Source organism: Nuphar pumila, chromosome 15 (assembly GCF_984573655.1).
Source record: "Nuphar pumila chromosome 15, dmNupPumi1.hap1.1, whole genome shotgun sequence".
In the NCBI taxonomy this organism is placed as follows: domain Eukaryota; kingdom Viridiplantae; phylum Streptophyta; class Magnoliopsida; order Nymphaeales; family Nymphaeaceae; genus Nuphar; species Nuphar pumila.
In genome coordinates, this window is record NC_143263.1 from 41,751,304 (window position 1) to 41,771,163 (window position 19,860).

The 19,860-nt window shown below is 38.3% G+C and overlaps 1 protein-coding gene across 5 annotated transcripts in view; it reads right to left on the reverse strand.

The window, feature by feature from the left end:
• Positions 1–18,837: 18,837 nt before the first annotated feature.
• The window catches only part of LOC149815249 (protein GIGANTEA-like), a 32,274-nt gene continuing 31,251 nt past the window's right edge, over positions 18,838–19,860 (reverse strand). For all 5 annotated transcript variants that reach the window (XM_089989379.1, XM_089989378.1, XM_089989381.1 and 2 more), the window contains 2 exons: positions 19,524–19,616; positions 18,838–19,433 (listed from right to left, as the gene is read on the reverse strand). In XM_089989379.1, the coding sequence (XP_089845505.1) occupies positions 19,134–19,433; positions 19,524–19,616 (393 nt within the window). In that variant the 3' untranslated portion in view covers positions 18,838–19,133. The remainder of the gene's footprint in view (positions 19,434–19,523; positions 19,617–19,860) is intronic.

Consider the following 19,860-nt stretch of genomic DNA (forward strand, 5'->3'; position numbering starts at 1 on the left):
ACGCCAAATGCACCTGCAGGTTAAAATTGAAAAAAAAAAACTATGAAATCTCGGTTCATACAAGTTTACATATTTTGCTGATTTACATATTCCAGTTTATATATATATATATATATATATTACATGTTATATTTGTTTATATTCTCCCACATTTTTCATGAAAACATAAATTTTTTTATTTTTTGCAAGTTTTTTTTCTCACTGAGAAAAATCAGAAACTGAGATTTGTGACGTTTGATCGCATTATTGCCAGAAAAGTAGCTGTTTCAAATAATGTGGTTCAGATTCTAAGCGCTTACTGCACTGTTTCTGCTTCCCAGTTTTGGTCAAACATTTTCTAACATTTGAGGTGGTTTTAATTAGGTTATTGTTATTACTAGATATTTTACTGCGCGTCCATATGGCCAGGCCTAAGTAAATTCATGTTCACATTAATCCTTTTATGACAAATAAATAAATAAAAGACATACAAACTGTCACTAGCATAGAATTTAGTAGAGCTCCGCACTGCACATGCACCATTCTGAAGGCTGGGTCGGAGACACAAACATATATATGTTTAAAATACATTATAACTTATTTTTAGTACATATAAGTAAACAACTAAAAGAACATTGTTTTGCCACCGAGGTGGTATCCCATGTGGTAAACGGGGTTCTGTGCCATGCTGAACACCCAGATTCGGTAGGGGTCTTCCTTAACCCCAGCTTGCCTGTAACAAACAAAGTAAACAACTAAAAGAAATGAATACCCTTTTATATGGCTTAATATATTATTTAAATGAAAACATAATGGAGAGAGGTGGTAACTAAAGAGATTTTGAAAAATTACAAAATGCCATGTAAGTAAGACTTTTTTTTTAAAAACTACATAAAAAAAAGGGCAAACAAACTTTTAATAACAATAGAAAACATGACAAGGATGTCAATTTAGAAAAAAGTAACAAATCATCTAATTTTTGTCCTCTATTATCCTTCTTTTATAACATTTAGAATTATTATTATTATATTGGGTCCTGCTAGTGACCCATAAATGAGTGCAATCAACATTAATTTAGTATGGAAAACACAAGGATGGAAGGGGAGGTTTTGCCGCCTAGAGGATCAATAGTGTGGAAGCTACACATGTATATATATCTATTTAAAATCAATTTAAAAATATAAAAGGTGAAATAAAAAGCTTCTTTATAATTTGTCATGAGTTGGTGTTAGGATTTTCATGTTTTGCGAACTTATCATGATAAGATCACGATAATTCAAATTCTCAACAATGTTTGTGATTATAATCTTAGCTGGGGGCCTCATATCCTAATCCATATAGGGCTATTACTTCTTTTTCCAATCAAAAGTATACACAAAAAGAAAAAAGAAAAAAAAACTATATATGTTCATACTCGACAGGTACATAGGAAGTTTCATTTTCTGTATTTTTTTTTATGACGAGAAACCCTTGCCGAAGCAAGGTAAAATCTCGGGTGAGGCACAAGACCACCCTGCCTTGTGACCCATTTTTGAAAGCTACGGACACACCTGTGCGCCTGTGGGGTTTGATCCAGGGTCTTCAACTCAACACCTTCACAACCTGCTGGCCATGGACGACCCCGCGGTGGTTTAAACAATGCCAAACGCGGGAAAGTACGCATGTAGCAAAGGTGATGGCTCTGCTAATTTCCAGGCCTCTTCAAAACAGCAAAAACTAGCAGGATCCACCCTCGTTGCTGTGTTGCCTGTAAATGGTATTCTAGAATTAAGGAGGTTGGAAAGTACCATCTGGCTTGGATGTTGACACCGGAATGATTTTAAAGTTGCCTTGATTGTCAGGCGTCCAAACCCTACCCGCCTCCCACACTGTTGAAGCACACTGACTAAATCGTAGCATGTCTATACATATTCAATTATGCACAGGACCCATCTTAAAGAGAGAGAGAGAGAGAGAGAGAGAGAGAGAGAGATTTTCGTAAGGAGAGAAACTATCAATTTTTTAGGTCACCGAGAGGTGCAAAATATACTGTTGTGGTTGGGTACCCTTGGTGTAAAACGAGAGGGTTGTGTATGTTCGCCCCCGATGATTCACTGAATCCCACGTCTGTGTTCGGGGCTTTGAATATGCACCACGTATACAAGCACATGGGGCTCGTATTCCCGTGTATGTTGACATAACTTTGCATCGGACTCTGGTGTTGTTGCAAAGACTTAAGTACCCTTTATTGCTATTCTTCTCATAAAGTGATGGTTTGAGAAAATGACAAAAATGCCTTTCATTCAAAAAAGAAAAAACAAATAGTTCAAAAAAAGGACAAACATGTCCTCCATCCAGAAAGTCGAGGATGATGTTGACTCTTCAAAGTCTTCTTCTTTTTCTGTTCAAAAAAAGGACAAACATGTTTTCTTCTTCTTTCTCCGTAAAACACTGTAAAACCCTTTCTCTCTCTAGAGAAGAAATCAAGGGAAACAAAGAGTTCTTCCTGGAGAAGGCCATGAACATCAACCCTCTCACTCTCTCTCCCTTCTCTCTCTACTTCTGTGCACATCCAACAGACGATCCTACATTGCTGCATCGTCATCTTCTTCTTCTTCCTTCTTCGTAAAACACTGTAAAACCCTCTCTCTCTGTAGAGAAGAAATCAAGAGAGGTAAAGGGTTTCTCCTGGAGAAGGCCATGAACACCAACCCTCTCACTCTCTCTCACTCTCTCTCTACTTGTGTGCCTTATTTAGAGTTTTTGCCCTTACAGGAGGGGGGTCCGGGGGCTCCCCCCCGGCGCGGATCCCGCTGCGCGGTCAGCGGGCGGGGGTCCAGGGGGGGCCGCCCCTGGCGGGGGGCAGCGCCCTCCGGACCAAAATTTTTTTGGGCCTTCCAATAACGATTTGTAGTGTTATCGGGCTTTCCTACAACGATTTGTAGCATTTGTAGTATTATCGGGCTTTCCTAATTTGCGGAAGACACTACAAATCGCTATAGCGATTTGCGGAAGACACTACAAATCGCTATAGCGTTTCGCGATTTACGGAAGACACTACAAATACTACAAATTGCTGTAGGAAAGCCCGATAATACTACAAATCATTGTTGGAAGGCCCAAAAAAAAATTGGTCCGGAGGGCGCTGCCCCCCGAGCCCCCCGCCAGGGGCGGCCCCCCCTGGACCCCCCGCCCGCTGACCGCGCAGCGGGATCCGCGTCGGGGGGGAGCCCCCGGACCCCCCTCCTGTAAGGGCAAAAACTCTAAATCAGGCACACAAGTAGAGAGAGAAGGGAGAGAGAGTGAGAGGGTTGGTGTTCATGGCCTTCTCCAGGAGGAACCCTTTACCTCTCTTGATTTCTTCTCTACAGAGAGAGAGGGTTTTACAGTGTTTTACGAAGAAAGAAGAAGAAGAAGATGACGATGCAGCAATGTAGGATCGTCTGTTGGATGTGCACAGAAGTAGAGAGAGAAGGGAGAGAGAGTGAGAGGGTTGATGTTCATGGCCTTCTCCAGGAAGAACTCTTTGTTTCCCTTGATTTCTTCTCTAGAGAGAGAAAGGGTTTTACAGTGTTTTACGGAGAAAGAAGAAGAAAACATGTTTGTCCTTTTTTTGAACAGAAAAAGAAGAAGACTTTGAAGAGTCAACATCATCCTCGACTTTCTGGATGGAGGACATGTTTGTCCTTTTTTTGAACTATTTGTTTTTTCTTTTTTGAATGAAAGGCATTTTTGTCATTTTCTCAAACCATCACTTTATGAGAAGAATAGCAATAAAGGGTACTTAAGTCTTTGCAACAACACCAGAGTCCGATGCAAAGTTATGTCAACATACACGGGAATACGAGCCCCATGTGCTTGTATACGTGGTGCTCATTCAAAGCCCCGAACACAGACGTGGGATTCAGTGAATCATCGGGGGGGAACATATAACCTGCTTTGGTGTAAAACTCCATGGTTACTCTCTTTCTACCCACCAGAAAAGTTGTCCCCAATGCTTCGGAGCCATGTTTGGAAGCATGAAAAAATTGCTGTAGGAAAAAAAAATTGCCTATGAGAAGCCTTGATGTGAACAATTTTTATTAAGAAAAATATTTTCTTCTCTGTGTGACATGAGAAAACCGAAATGGAAAAATGTTAGAATGTTTTAGTTTTGGTGAGGGCTGCCTTCAAAATTAAAAAAATTTAATAAGAAAAATTTCTCCATCTCTACCAGCGGGGGCTCTGCCTGTCCGCTAGGAGCAGTTAGTGCATCACCTTGTGCTGGGATGTCGCAAGTTCGAATCCCAATGGTATGGGTACAGGTCTGCCTAACCCCATCTTGCCTCTGAAAAACAAAAACTCTCCATCTCTTAAGATGGAGAATATTTTTCTATCAAAATCAGGGAAAAATAGAAAATGTTTCATTTCAAAAAAAATTCTATTGTTTGGAATCAAGAAGAGTTGTTACTTTTCCTTTCTGGCCTGCATTTTTTCTAGCATTTTACGGTTTCCACTTGTTTGGTAGAAGCTGTTAGTAAACGTCACCATGTGTTGGGACGTTGCAAGTTCAAAACCCAATATGGTATGTTGTGTAACTGGTGGGGGTCTGCCTAACCCCAGCTTGCCTATAAAAAAAAATGTGCAAAGGACAAATCAAGCTGACTCCAAGAAAAACCATCGTTTTGGGGGTCATCAAGAGGTGCAATGTTTAGTATGTCCTTTGTATGAAATTTTACGCCTACTCTCTCCCTGCCTACTGGAAAAGCTTCCTCTTATGCTTCAGCTTGCCCGCAGGATGAAACCCTTGACATGGAAACTCTCTTTGCTTATTGGAAAAGCTTTTCCTTATGTTTATAACTTGTGATTGTGATTGCTTGTTATAATTGCTTTTGCCTTTGTGAAAGTTGGTTAGTAATTGTGACCAACAATCACAAGCTTCTATTTTCTCAGCTGTGATTGTTCATCCCCGCCCACTTGTGACCCAAGGAAACATGCCTGACATTTTTTTTTTTGAAAAAGACAAACTGGGGTTAGGCAGACCCCGCCCAGTTACACAACTATAACATTGAGTTTTGAACCTGCAACGTCCCAACACAAGGTGACGTGCACTAGCTGCTCCTACCAGACAAGCGGAGCCCCCGTTGGTGAGAGACATGCTTGACATCTCAGGGCTAATAGAGCCGCTCCCTAGTCAAGCGTGTGCAGCCCACGTTATGGGAGGCAAAGTTTATAGAGTACTTTGTGCATGGGTACAGGTTTTCCATTGCAGCAGAAGTGACTAGTAAGATGAATAGCCCCACGCCCCAGAAGCATGGTAATTAAGGACTCATGTACCCTGCATCTTGCCAAGCCAAGTTATGTCTTTAACTTGTTGAAATGGCAGTGTGTCAATATTGCTAATTCTGCACATATTTGCATAAGACTATGCTTGCCAGCATGCATAGATTGACATATTTGTACGGTGTGGGAACCCTAATTAAGGTCATGTACTCTTGCATTTAATTGCAAAACTGTTGATCAAGAAGTCATTTGCCTCATTAGATGAGATGCACATCATCTCAATAATACATCTCATCTCATTTACTCATTAATCTCTCTCTCTCTCTCTCTCTCTCTTCAACGGCTTGGGCTCCGACGCTTCAAAAAGTGAAGCACAAATTGCTTTCGTGGCAGTCGTCTTATCTCTCTAGCGCTGGACGTCTAACCTTAGTCAGACATGTTCTTTCAACTATTCCAGAATTTTTCATGTCTCTGTTTGTGATGCCTGTGGGAGTAGAGAAGCAGCTGACGCGCTTGCTGGCAGACTTTCTTTGGTCTGGGTGTAAACTCACAGGTAAGCGTCACTTGATTGGTTGGCGTTCGGTGGTTCTACCTCGGCGTATGGGTGGTTTAGGCATCCCGGTGCCCAGACTGCGAAGCATTGTTCTTGTCGCCAAGCAATGTTGGTTGGCCCACCAACCGGATAACCCTTGTGCTAGTTTTCTTCTTGCTAAATATGGGGATCCAACTCTTATTCCGGTTCGTCTGGGAACCCGAGGTTTGGCGCTCTCGCACTTGCGTAAATCGTGGTTGAGGGCTTTAGCCTGCTTTAGAGACCATTTTGAGGTCTCCGGAAATTTTGGTCAGTGGTTGCAGTGGGCGTTGGCTCCAAGCGGAGAGTTTCTCACCAAGAAAGTCTATAGATCGTTGCTACCGCCAGGGGCTGATTGGTTGCCCGAGGATGTGCTTTGGGCGAAGGGTCCTTCCCCCCGTTCGCGAGTCCTGGCTTGGTTAATTTTGCACGATAGGATCCAGACCCACAGTAATTTAAAGAAGTGGGGCATTCAACTACCGAGTTGGTGCGTGCTTTGTCAAGCTGCAGAAGAATCTACGTTTCACTTGTTCTGGTCTTGCCCAATATTTATGGAAATCTTTAGTAGAACCTGGAGGCATCCGGAAGTATTTGTTAAGGAGGAGTCATTTGCGCTAGATCTGATATTGGGGCCGGTTTGTATTAGGCGCAGCAAGAGGTGGAGGTTCATCTGGCGGACGTGGTTGCTTACCTCTTGGTGGTTTGTTTGGATGGCGCGTAACGATGCTCATTTTCGTCATATTCGAGTTAACATTCAAAACCTGGTGCATAAAATTTTGGTAGATGTTTATGCGATCTTGCGTATGCATCTTAGTGATCTTCCACTCCCTCCTGCTGATGCTACCTATCCTTTGTCCCAATCTGGGCACGCGGCTATGGCGTGAGCCCATTTTATTTGTCTAATGTTCTTTTCTCTTGTGCTTTCTTTATTTGTTTTGGCTTTTGTTCTTGTTCAGTTCATGGGTTCAACATTTTGTTGATCTTCATGAGTGGTAATGTTGAATTACTTTCGGCTCTCTCTCTCTCTCTCTCTCTCTCTTGCCATGATGCAACCCCAATTAACACCTTCAATGCTACTGCTTTTTTTCATTGGTCAACAGCGGCTCAATAAAATGCGATAACTTGTTCCTAGAATTTCTGTGTACATCTTTATTCATGCATTAGGACATTGGCATAGATATAGTCTTTGTGCAACGTAACTGAAGCATTAAAACGCAAGTTGTTATATTCATCTTTCTGTAAGCATTTATTTCATTTCAACCATGATTGCAGTGCAAATGTGCAACCACAGTTTTATGATAAAAGACAAAGGACTTGGCTTTTGGGGATTGAAGGTTACAAGTCTTAGTGGTCAAATTTTGGGTGAATAGCTCCACATTTCACCCGAGATTAATGTAGTGCTGATGTAATGATACCTTTCCTGTATCAGGAATATGGTCATCTTTATTACCATCGTTATAATTATCAAGCCTTGTCTCATATAGATGCAGTCCCTTTTGTACGACATAAACACAATGAAATGTTACACAAAAGGACATGGAGATGCAGTGGCAAGGGTGTGGATTGGGTTCTTAAATTTAGCATCTAAACATTAACATAATGCTGATGTGTAGCTTAGCCAACTTTTTCTTGCTTTATATATATGTGGGTCTTCATTGTCATCTTTCTAGCTTTATATGTGGTTCAATGGTTCATTATCATCAATAGTTGTCCCACCAACATGGGTTCAGATTAACTGTATAAGATTCATATTAAAAACAATTATTAAATGCCCACGAGGGCTCAACTCATCTAGTAGGGGCGGCTTGTGAATGCCACCAACTTCACCAGACGTGACGAATCTTAAATCCAAGTGTGTGTCCTCTACCACTCACCAAGCCAAAACTGAGTTTTCTTCAAGTCCTGATCGGGTGCAATCACATGGCACAAAATTTGTGCATTAAGCACCTGATCGCCCTCCATCAGGCCTTGGGCTCCACAACTGACATGCCTGTCCTCAAGATGGAGGGTGATCAGGTGCTTAATGCTCAAATATTTGTGCAATCATATTGCACCTGATCTTTTCACGTTTTCTTCCTGGTGGGTAAGAGAAACTTATGCCCCGTTTGGATGACAGGAAGCAAAACTAAGTTTGCTAAAAACCAGAGTTTTTATGTGTTTGGTTGACAAAAGACTAGTTTTCGAAGCTTTTGGTTCACAAAAAAAAATTTAAAATATAAAAAGGAAAATTAGTGTTTTCCACTTGCCATTTTCCGGTGACCCACCAACCGGAAAATAGCTGGGATGGCACAGACCAGCACCAACCAACCATGCCAGCCAGTGCCTGCCTGGACGTTTTTTGGCCGGTAGATGGACGAAAAATGGCTTGGCATTAAATTAAAGCAAAAAGAAAAGAAAAAGAAAAATGCCAGGCCATTTTTCGATGATGTACCGGCCGAAAAATGGTCGGGCTCAATGTTATAAGTATCAGTGTGTATCGGCCGATACGCATCATATCCACAGAATTTTGATACACTGAAGTCCTGAATCGGCTATTTTTCAATAAATAAAAAATACCAATATATATATATATATATATATAGTGATTGGTTCCTCCTAACGGTAGGAGGGTGTGGACAGTCTTAATTTTGAATTTTGAGCTTTTTTTTTCAGAATCTAGCTTAATAGATGTGATCTACATGGTATGTTTAGTAGAAATAGGCTTTTAGACCATCTGATCTACATAGTTCTAACAGACCTAAATTGGACCCAAGCCTGGCTCAATGTGGTTTGAGTTTGGGTTTGGATCCTGTATGACTGAAATTGCAAACCGTATATGTTAATGGATTAAGGTGCAGGAGGGGACGGTATAAAAAAGTTGGGATTTAAACAAACCCGTCTTTTGATCAACTCGGGTATTATCTTTTTAACTGTAAAGCAAAAAAAAATTATGAATCACTATTCTAAACCTCAAGGGTTTTACCAACAGGAGGCCGCGAGCCAATGTGCGGTCACTGATGGGGTTTTCCCCTTGGGGCTATAAAAAAATGCCAAGATTTAGAGAAAATTACTTAAAAACTAATAATTATATCAATTTAAAATGAAAAGTACATTAATATTGGATAATATTCAAAGCGAAGCAAAATCCATAAATTCTTGAATAATTATTCCTTTTTTGCAATCAGTACTTCATGAAGGCGTGTAGAAAAGGCTAGTTACTATCCAATAGAGATCTCGGCGCATATGTAACATCAGTTTGGCTATAGATAAGACTTTCACAAAATGTAGTAATATAGCTCCAAGCATGTTTACCTCATTCATTTTGCATTATTTTTCAAAAATGCGCAAAATAAATTATACACATAAATGGGATAAATAATATGAATAGACTGATATGGACTTAGATACCAACACATATGCTAAATCTTCCCAACCTATATTACTGACCTAGACCTGCATACCCACCTTTCTTAGATGATGTTGAAGGGCCAACCTCAAACCAACCATACCAGCATGCTTTCAACCGAACGTTCAACTAGGATGGAAACCCTTTTGTCCTACAACCATCACCATCCACGCTTGGTATAAAAAATGCAATGCAATGTTCTTTTTTTCGAGAGAAAAATGCAATGAAATGTTCGACCTGGTCAATTTAAAATAAGATCCCCATGACCAAACTTCACAGTTGTGTGGGTGGTAAAAATGTAGGAAGTGAGCCATTATACTCTCATACTATATTGTCTATGGCTCATCGGTGGTTTGCTCTTTTGCATTGAACGGCATGTGGATCTTACAAAATTGATCGCCATAATATTTTAATGAAATATATGTATTAAAATCAACATATTTGATGATCTTACAGGCTTTTTAAAATAACATGAACTCAATAGTTCATAATACATTAAAATCTTATAAAGAAAGATAAAGTTACACAGCAAATTAATTATTAAATGGATATATTTTTTCTAATAAACAGACCATAGTAAATACGTCTGATATTCTGATTGAAAATGTAAGGGAAAAGACCATTTAGAGTCCCACCTTTACTCCAATACTCCAAAAGGAGCCCCGTGTTTTCTGAAAAGACATTTCAAGACCCAATTTTTCACTTAAACTGTCAAGTAGAGACCTCAAGTTAATTCCATGGTTAAAATTTTGAAAAGTTATGTTTTGCCTATTTTATTTCGCAATAAGGGTAGTTTAATAATTTTATTAAGCGAACTAACTGGAGTTACCCTAACTGTGGTCTTTATTTGACAGTTTCAGTGAAAAGTTGGATCCTGGAATGTTTTCTCGTGGGACTTTTTAGAATATCATAAGAGGGTGGGACTCTAGAGGGAATTTTCTCTACGTGATACCTGCAATTTGGTTTTTCTACTGAGTCGCATGGCACTACCCATGGTATGGTAACAAAGGTAAACCCCATGTATTTCCTGTTACAGTGCCCAAGTGTAAAGAAAGAGGAAGCTGAAGACTACTTGTGTTTGAAGATAATGAGCTGGAACTGCCACATGAAGTTAAAATAAAATATACTTGATCCAAAAGAACAATGAGTTCTATGCGTGACAAACACCCATTTGCATAAACTATAGGTAATACGTCTATTATATATATGCCCCACCACTCAAATGTCCAGATGTTAAATAAGACAATCTAAATTAAAGGCAGCATGGAGATGCCTGCAAGCAGGTACTTAGCAAGTTGCAAGATGACAGAGATGCGTGTGGGGAGTGACAGAGACTCTCTCTCTCTCTCTCTCTCTCTCTCTCTCTCTCTCTCTCTCTCTCTCTCTCTCTCTACATTGAATATTCATCTGTGCATCTCACGCTTTGAATATGAGGTTGAGATTAGTGCATCATTGGTATGCTTATCTGAAATTCCTAGACCAATAAAGACACTCTGGCTTGCTAAAAAACAACTGAGTCTTGCACGTAGACAAAAAAAGCATAGCAATCAGACAGCTCATTTGGCTCCCTTACCTCACTACACCAACCATGCATGGCCGGCTACGTGAAACCATGTAGCCCACCAAAAACCAAAACAAGATCCAGCATTCCATACATGAGGCCCTAAAATATATAGGATTAGTATCCAGAGTTGTTGGGCATCAAATCTGACCATACGATAAGTCAACGCTTCTTAGAGCTCACATTGATAAAACAGTGACGGAATAATACAAGGTGACGTTTATAACTTGGCTGAAGATGGTTCTGGAGCAATAAAAAGTGTGTGCTGAAATTCTTCCCATCAAAATTGAAGAGTTTGGTATCTTCAATTGATATTGCTTAACAAGCTCAACTGCTCTGAAACATTCACGGACCCAATAGTCCATGAGAACTAGGGCTGGTAAACGAGCCGAACGAACCGAACACTGCTTGTTTGGGCTTCACAGACTTGTAAAGAAAAAGTACCTCGATAGTGGAATTCACAGACTTGTCCAGTTCAAGTGAAATTTGAGATTGGCTTGGACCAGTCAACAAGTCAGCGGCTCCAGTGATCAATGGAATCAATTCACAGAACCCTAACTTGAGGAAATTAAAAGTGTCTGACCAACTTGCAAATTGATTCAATACCTTGCATACCAACCATGCTCATACTTCACTTAATTACAGGTCTTGAATAACTAGACATTTCCCACTCTGAGTCCAAAGTTTTATAACTCGTACAATGAGGAAATCACAGTTAATGCAATCACGACTAAATCCAACTATCCAAGCCATTCCGTACCTGTGCTACTTCTGCACAATGACACCATGATGACAATCACCAATGTGCATGGCAAACAGAAACTCAAAGTTAAATTGGCCCCTACATTCAAATCAAATATTTTATTTTAACAGTGACCGTGTGGGTTTACTTCGTGACTTAAAAGTAGGGATGCAAACGGATCGGATTTTGGATCCCAAAATACATTAGGAGGTTGGATCGGTCACAGCCAAATTTTGCAAATTTGGTTTCCTGAATCTGACCCATTTGCAACCCTACCTAAAAGTGCCTTTTGCCCACTGGAAAGCGAATCTCAGGAATATTAAAAGGAAAAAAACAGTAGTTTTGTCCATTAAATTTGCATTCTAGTAATTTCCTAAACATCGGTATGATTACAATATGGACAATTTATAGCATATACATTGTGAGCTGTCACAGGGACTCTTCAACGTGCCCTCGTGTTGTGTCCCCTTGTATACTATTCTTAACACACTAAAATGGCATGTCTCGTGTCCTTTTAGCCGTGTCCTTGTGCCAGATTGTGAGACTAGGCTCCTTTTTTTCAGCCCCAATCGCTCTTATTAACATTTGAAAAATCTCAAAGGAGTTTGTTTTAGGGGTGGCATCCAAAAGTACGAGAGGGATTTCGGAATCAAGGACTCCCAAAATCATTTCGATTCTTTGGCGCAAAATTGATGGAGGACATAGAAAGATGGATAGGAATTCACCCCTACCAATTCAGTTATTTCAATGTTTTGAATTCCTTCACAAGAAAATAATTGTCAATTCCTTCTCGACAAAATATTCCAGTTCTCTTGAAAACCTTCGGACAGCTTATCTTGTTTTTGTATTTGTTCGAAATGTTCTTCTGCATCAACATTCACCTAAAGGGTGTGTGTGGATTAATTCACACAATCAGGTGAAGTAGGGATCTCAGGTAGTATTAAACTCTTAATTCTACACAAATTTAATTAGAAAATCACAGAATCTCCCCAAAAAAACTTTCATGGCAATGACAAGCAGGAGTTTTTGGAAAACGGATGTGCGCCTGGTGGATTTTTCGGACACATGACAATGACAAGCAGGCCCAGAAACAGGTGTAAGATCAGAGCATGATACCGTCGACGGCAAACTGTCCGGGGCACTTGGATGGTGTTCATCCATATCGGCAAATGGCATCAAATCACCATGGGCGCACTCACTGTTTTTAATGTAACAATAGCATGACAAGGGACGTGCACCTGGTGGAGTTTTTGGACACGTGACGATGAAAAGTAGGCCCCCAAACAGGAAGTCATGGTACCCTCGACAGGACTGTCAGGTGTCCCTTGGATGCTGTTCTTCATCCATATCGGCAAATGGCATTAAACCACCATGGCTGGATTCATAATGGTCTCAACTGGCGACAAATTTTCAGAGCCATTGATGCTCTAGGTGAGAAGCATGGAGAGCGTCAGCTCTAGTTATCGCTCAAAGCAAAGACTTCGGTCATGGGGGTTGGGTAGCATTCATCTAGTAGATGAACAACATCCAAGATACTCCAGGTTACCCCTGACCTGATCCACTCCCACAAACAGCAACAAAATCAGAGCTCTTTCTGTAGAATTTATACATGCTCTTTGTAATGAAATGGTAGTCTTCCACGAATACACTTGAATCTATCAAAAGGAAGTATTTAAAAGATACTTTGAACAAAACCCATAAAAAGGTATAAATGAAAAAACATAAAATAAATAACACACTTTATTTATGAGAACAAATGCTTAATAAGCATTGAAGAGAAGTAGTTTACATTAAGTGATGCACATAAGGAGCTCTCCCTCTCTAGTCGTTGGACTAGTCCAACTGCTAAAGAGTGGTCAAGTTCCAAACAAGGTGTATCTAGTTCTAATATAACTAGATAACAAAAAAGAAAGGAAAAATAAAAAAAATTCATACAAAAATATATATTATTATTATTATATATGTATATTTTACATTTTAACACTCCCCTCTCAAACTTATGGTACAATGAGCAAAAGTTTGTCTAAGAGGAAGTGAAATCTGAGAGTCGCGAGAGGTTTGGTGAAGAAGTATGCTAATTGATATTCTGACGTAACATATGGCAGATCAATGGTTCTATGTAAGTACTCCTCCCTGACATAGTGACAATCTATCTCAATGTGTTTGGTGCATTCATAGAATGTCCAGTTGCTTGCAATGTAGATTGCACTCTTATTGTCACAACACATTCGTGAGGCTTGTGTTGTTTTAACTCCCATATCAACAAGCAGTCGCCTAAGACAAACGAATTCTATCATGGTGGTTGTCATGGCTCTATATTCAGCTTCAATGGAGGAAAGAGAAACCTTCTGCTGCTTTTTGCACCTCCACGATATTAAATATTCACCTAAAAACACACAAAATTCAATAATTGAGTGCCTATTATTAGGATCACCTTCTCAGTCAACATCAGTATAAGCAATTAAATCTAATGATGATGATGCAGACAAAAAGAGTTCTTATGAGAGAGCACTTTAACTATCTAATAATATGTAAAATCGCTCTCATGTAAAGAAAAGTTAGAGCATGTTGAAATTGGCTAACTATGTGTACAACATGTGCTATGTCTGGCCGAGTAATAGAGAGATATGAAAGTGCTTCAATAAGCTGTCTGAACGGAGTAGAGTCATCGAGACGCTCTCCATCATCAATTTTCATTTTAACATTAACAACTTCTGGAGTGTTAGTCTTCTTATCGTCTGTTATGCTAGACCTGAAAACAACATCAAAAGCAAATTTAGATTGAGACATCAAATACCCACGAGGAGAATAAAAAACTTCAATTCTTAAGAAATATCTTAATGACCTTAAGTAAGACATTTCAAAATGAGTTTTAAGAAGAGTTTTGATATTTGCAACTCCCTATTTGTCGCCTTCGGTGATGATTATATCATCCATATAAAGAAGAAGAATGATGATACTTGTATCAGATTTCTTAATAAACAAGGCAGTGTCAGTAAAACAAGAATAAAATCAATATCAGTTATAACATAACTAAATTTATCATACCATGCTTCAGATGCCTAATTGAGGTCACAAAGGGCCTTCTCAAGACGCAAAGTTTTACCCTTAGGGATACTAATTCTAGGCGGAGCATCCATGTAGACTTCTTCAACAAGACTCTCATTTAAGAAAATATTTTTGACATCCATTTGAAATATAGGTTATTTTTTTATAGAAGCCAAAGAAATTAAAGTTCTAACAGTGGTCATACGAGCTACATGGGCAAAGGTTTCTTCGTAGTCAATGTCACCCTCTTAAGCATAACATTTGGCTATGGGTTGTGCATTATATCTTTTCAGGGTCCCATCACTTTTAGTTTTGACTTTATAAACCCATCTACAGCTTATAGGTTTCTTTTCTAGGAAAATGTCTTGAATAGACCAAGTGTTAGCCTTTTCTAATGCATCCAATTCTGTTTTCATAGTTTCAATCCACTCTTCATGATTTTTAGCTTCATAATAGGATGAAGATTCAACATAGGATTGGATTAATGCAATGGCTGCCCTATATGAGAGTGAAAAAGATTCGTAAGAGACTAATTTTTCAGGAGATCTAGAAATTCTAGAAGTTCTTCAAGGAGGGGGCTTAAAAAAACTTTTCTAATGCACATGGAGGATGTTGCTCGCCATCTCTTCGTCTTGAATATTGCAGACCAGCATCCCTATTGGTTCGATCTTTGCTATTATTTTCAAGGATGATAGGACTTTGATCATTGTTAAAGTTATATTCAAAATCCCCTTCATCGAATTTTGAAGTTAAATCTATTAAAAAAGAATATTCAATAATATCCTTGGATTTTTTACTTTCAAAAGAACTTTCTTTTCTAGAAAAGACACATTTCTTGATACATATAATGTCATTTTGAAGATCATAGCACTTATAGCCTTTTTTATTTTCAACGTATCCTAAGAAGGCACATAGGATTGCACGAGAAGAGAATTTATCATTTTTGTTTATAAATACAAAACATTTGCAACAGAAGACTCTTAGTTTAAAATAATCTGGGGCTAACTCATAAAGTTTTCTGATTTGTGAGATATTTTTCAATGAGAATGATGACATTCTATTAATAAGATAGGTGGCAGTTAAAGTCGCATCAACCTAAAACCCTTTTAGAACTTGACTTGCAATCAACAAAGTCTGAATAGTTTCCATAATGTGACGATGCCTGCGTTCTGCAAGACCATTCTGTTGTGGAGTGTGTGGGCATAATCGTTGATGAGTAATGCCATATAAATTACGATAGTCTTTGAATTCTCTAGGCATAAATTCTCCCCTTGAATCAGTACAAAAAATGACAATATTACTTTGAAATTTGTTTGTAATCATCTTATAAAATATTTGAAAGTGAGCAAAAACTTTGGATTTATTATTTAAGAAAATAAATCCAAGTATGTCTAGAAAAGTCATCAACAAAGATGACATAATATGCATAACCCCCTTTAGAGATAACTAGTGTGGGTCCCCAAACATCTGAATGTATTAATTCAAGAGGCTTTGTAGAGACAAAATTTCTACTAGAAAAAGGTAATCTTTTCATCTTACCCAGAATGCAGTCTTTACAAGCAAAAATTTCAGGTTTACAAATTTTTTTCAAACTTGATAAGTATTGAATTTTAGACATATAAGGATGACCAAGTCTTTTGTGTCATAACTCTGTTTCAATTTTTTGAACATTTAAACAAAATACATTTTTTGGTAGTTCCAAAAAGTCTATGTTATAGTCCTCCTTCTCTATGGCAATCATGTATCCAGCAACCATCAGAAGAGAAAGATATATTACATCCACAATCAAAAATTTGTGAAACAAATAAGATATTCAAATTCAATTTTAGGATGTATTTAACTCCCAAAATAAATAAATAAATGATTTTTTGAAAACTTTCAAAACATCCTACTCCTTTTATTTCAAGGGATGTTTCATCTGTTGTAAAAACCTTTGATATACCTGAGTTTTTTTTAAGACATACGGATAAACATTTAATATTTGGGGTCATATGAAATGAGGCACCAGAATCTAAAAGCCAAGAAAAGTAATCTAGACCGAAAACAGATGCAATTGCCACTCCAATTGAGGCTTCAGTCGAAGAGGATACCCCTTTGAGAAGAGGTTGAAGAATCTTCATTAGTTGAGCCATGAAAACATGTGCATCTTGATCTTTTGGCTCAGTTTCAACGAATGCAACCCTCTTTTCGTCTCTCATTTTTAGCTTTAGGCATTGAGGCCTATAATGTCTCGGTTCGTGACAGTGGTGACAAATAACTTTTCTTTTATCAAACTCATCATTTTATCTTTCAAAATGAGGTGGACTATAAGTGCGAGTATGATTCTCTGGTCTAGATATAGCCAGAATAAAATCATCATCAAATTTTGTACTCTTTCTAAGTCTATTTTCCTCCATTGTTAACTCTTTAATAGTATCCACAATAGTAGAAATTTAACCACGATGAAGAAAGGCCGATTTGGTGGTTTCAAACTCTGACCTTAACCCATTTACAAACTGATAAAAGTATTTCATATCCAGTTGTTTTTATCGAAGCTCGATATCCTCGACACAATGTCATTTTGGCTCTAAAAGAGCCAATTCTTTTCAAAGTTTAGACAACTCATTATAATATTCATGAATAGATTTGTCACTTTGAGTCATTGTTCAAACTTTCTCAAAATTGTATACATTTACAATATCTTTAAGAAAATATATTTTTAAGGTATTCCCATGCCTTATAGGCATGTTCAAATTTAGCGAAGCTAGAACATTTTTTAATGTCTACACTATTAATAAGCCATAACATTATTTTAGAATGTCTCATCCTTCACTCTTTCTATTTCTTTTCATACGAGGCTAGAGCTTTGATTTTCTCCTCTTTCATTGGAGAAACTTCATTGTCACCCTCTTTCTTGGTGAGGGATAGTTTGAGTTCCAAATCACCTTTTTTCTATATGTGGTACTTCATAATTGAAGCTCACATCACATAATTAGTATCATTCAATTTCACGGGTACGATGGTAACTTTATCATTGTCATCCATCTTTTAGAAAGGTATGACGTAGAAAAATAAAAGAGAAACAAAAGAAAAAAATAGAGGAAAAAAAGAAAAAATACAATACAATGTTGTTCAAGTCCTTCTCTTCCAAAGGAATGCTCTTGTAACCGATAGTGAAGTACTAAAAACACTCTTTCTACAAGTGATAAAACACTTCTTCCTAAGTGACAAAACACTTTTTGTAATAACAAGGTGATAACAAACCTTAGCACAAGAAGCACAAAAATAGAAGCGAAAGCTTTTCAAGATTTAATAATTTCATAGCTCTAATACCATGTAATGAAATGGTAGTGTTCTATTAATGCACTTGAATCTCTCAAAAGAAAATATCTAAAATATATTTTAGACAAGACCCATAAAAAAATATAAATAAAAAACATAAAATAAATAACACTATTTATGAGAACAAATGCTTAATAAGTGGTTTACATTAAGGGATGCATCCCTTATTTATACAAAGAGATTGAGGAGAGCGAGCTCTCCCTCTCTTCGAGTTCTAATAGAACAAGATAACAAAAAGAAAGGAAAAATAAAAAATACAAAAATATATAATAATAATATTTTTATATATTTTTATTATTATATATGTATATTTTACATTTTACCACGGCCTAAATTCTTCAGTTAGATACCAAAATGATTACAAATTCAATTTAAATTACTTTTCAGACTTGATTGACATGACGATTGTAGCAAATTAAGAGCACATTTTGCACCATGTTCCACGTGCCATCCTTCAGAATATTGAGGAACTATAATGGTACAGTTCACAAAATCGGTGAAACAAACACTAAAGTGGTACATAGGAAAAGTCCATGGTTGCTCAAGTGGGTTTCCCACCTCCAAACCTATTCACATGAAAAGTCCTTCAAAACTCCGTGACTAATATGAAAGTACTTTCATGGGAAGGCCATGCTGGCAGGACTTTCTAGGAAGTCAGTGCCACTTCCCACGAAAGGGTGTTTCCCTCCATGAGAATGAAACAAAAACCTATCAAAAGTTAAAATAGCTATCTGATTTTTACACAACATAAATATGCCCAGCTTCTTTTATCAGTTTCCTTCCTGTTTGTGAGCAATTAAATCTGTCCTTGGTAAGATTTCTTCCATCCTAGGTCACACTCAGTGTTACCTGCAAAATGATTCCTAAACGTTTCTGTTGACATGCATGAGGTTTGGTAACATGCAATTGCAGCTCCATCTCCCGTCCCTACATCATAAACTTTTATATGACAAAGGTTAGACATGGCAATGTCTGTGCATATAACAATGGAAGGAAAAAGATTTCAAATAATAGGGCGACCTCCTTTGATACCTACAACAACAAAAAGATGGCTCGAACTTGTTCATAAGCTGTATAGTCATTCATTAATATTACATATGGAGACCTCAGGCAGCCAGCCGGGATGGCAGGGGAGATATTAACGGATGGTCTCCGAAAGACGAGAAAATGTGTGAAACTTTGGCCATCTTGATCATGCGATATGCATATTTCAGTTGCGACAATGTGGAAAGCGCGCAGAGTGCATGTGGCAGTGATGGCAATCCAAAAAGAAATTGAAGAGAATTCAGACTGGAAGAGCACAACCCAGCTGCTTGGCAGCAGCAGCAAGCAGGGTGAGGGCCAGTCCAGTTGCACGCCTGCTGTGAGCCTCCCACGCTATGCATTTCTCAAGGTCAGCATGCCAGCTGATGGTACAAATAGCTAATGTACGATAGGGAGGCACAGGAATTCCCCTTACATCCTCCTGTACAGTATTGGACTTGAGGGAATCAATATGCAAGATGTCCCGCAGAAGTGATGTGCTCAGTGCACGCACGTGTGCACTAGGGTGAGACAAGCAGCGAACAGTTGCAGAAAGACGGCACTGCATTATCATGACACTAAGAATATCATCTAACCCGTTAAAAGATCACAATTCACATAGCATTAGAGGCAGAGAGCCAACTGCAATCACCTTCAACAAATTTGATAGACCATCAGCAACAGCAGATCCCGACTCTCCCCAATCAAAAACAGGTTCAATCGCTCTGGCTGTTGCTTCCAAGAGCTGCTCATTTTTTAATAGATTAGAGAATTGTTCTCAGAAATAAAAGTCATGTAATCAGTTCAGTAAGAAATCAGAGTGAAGGAATAAAAGTAATAAATCTAGGAAACATCTCTGTCTAACCAAAAGAACTTAATGGTAGAAAGAAAGAGGTAGCAGAAACATGCTATTTCTTAAATGACAATACTTTTTAGAGTGACTAGATCAATGCGATCCACTTGCCATGAACAAAAGTATGGGCTTCTAT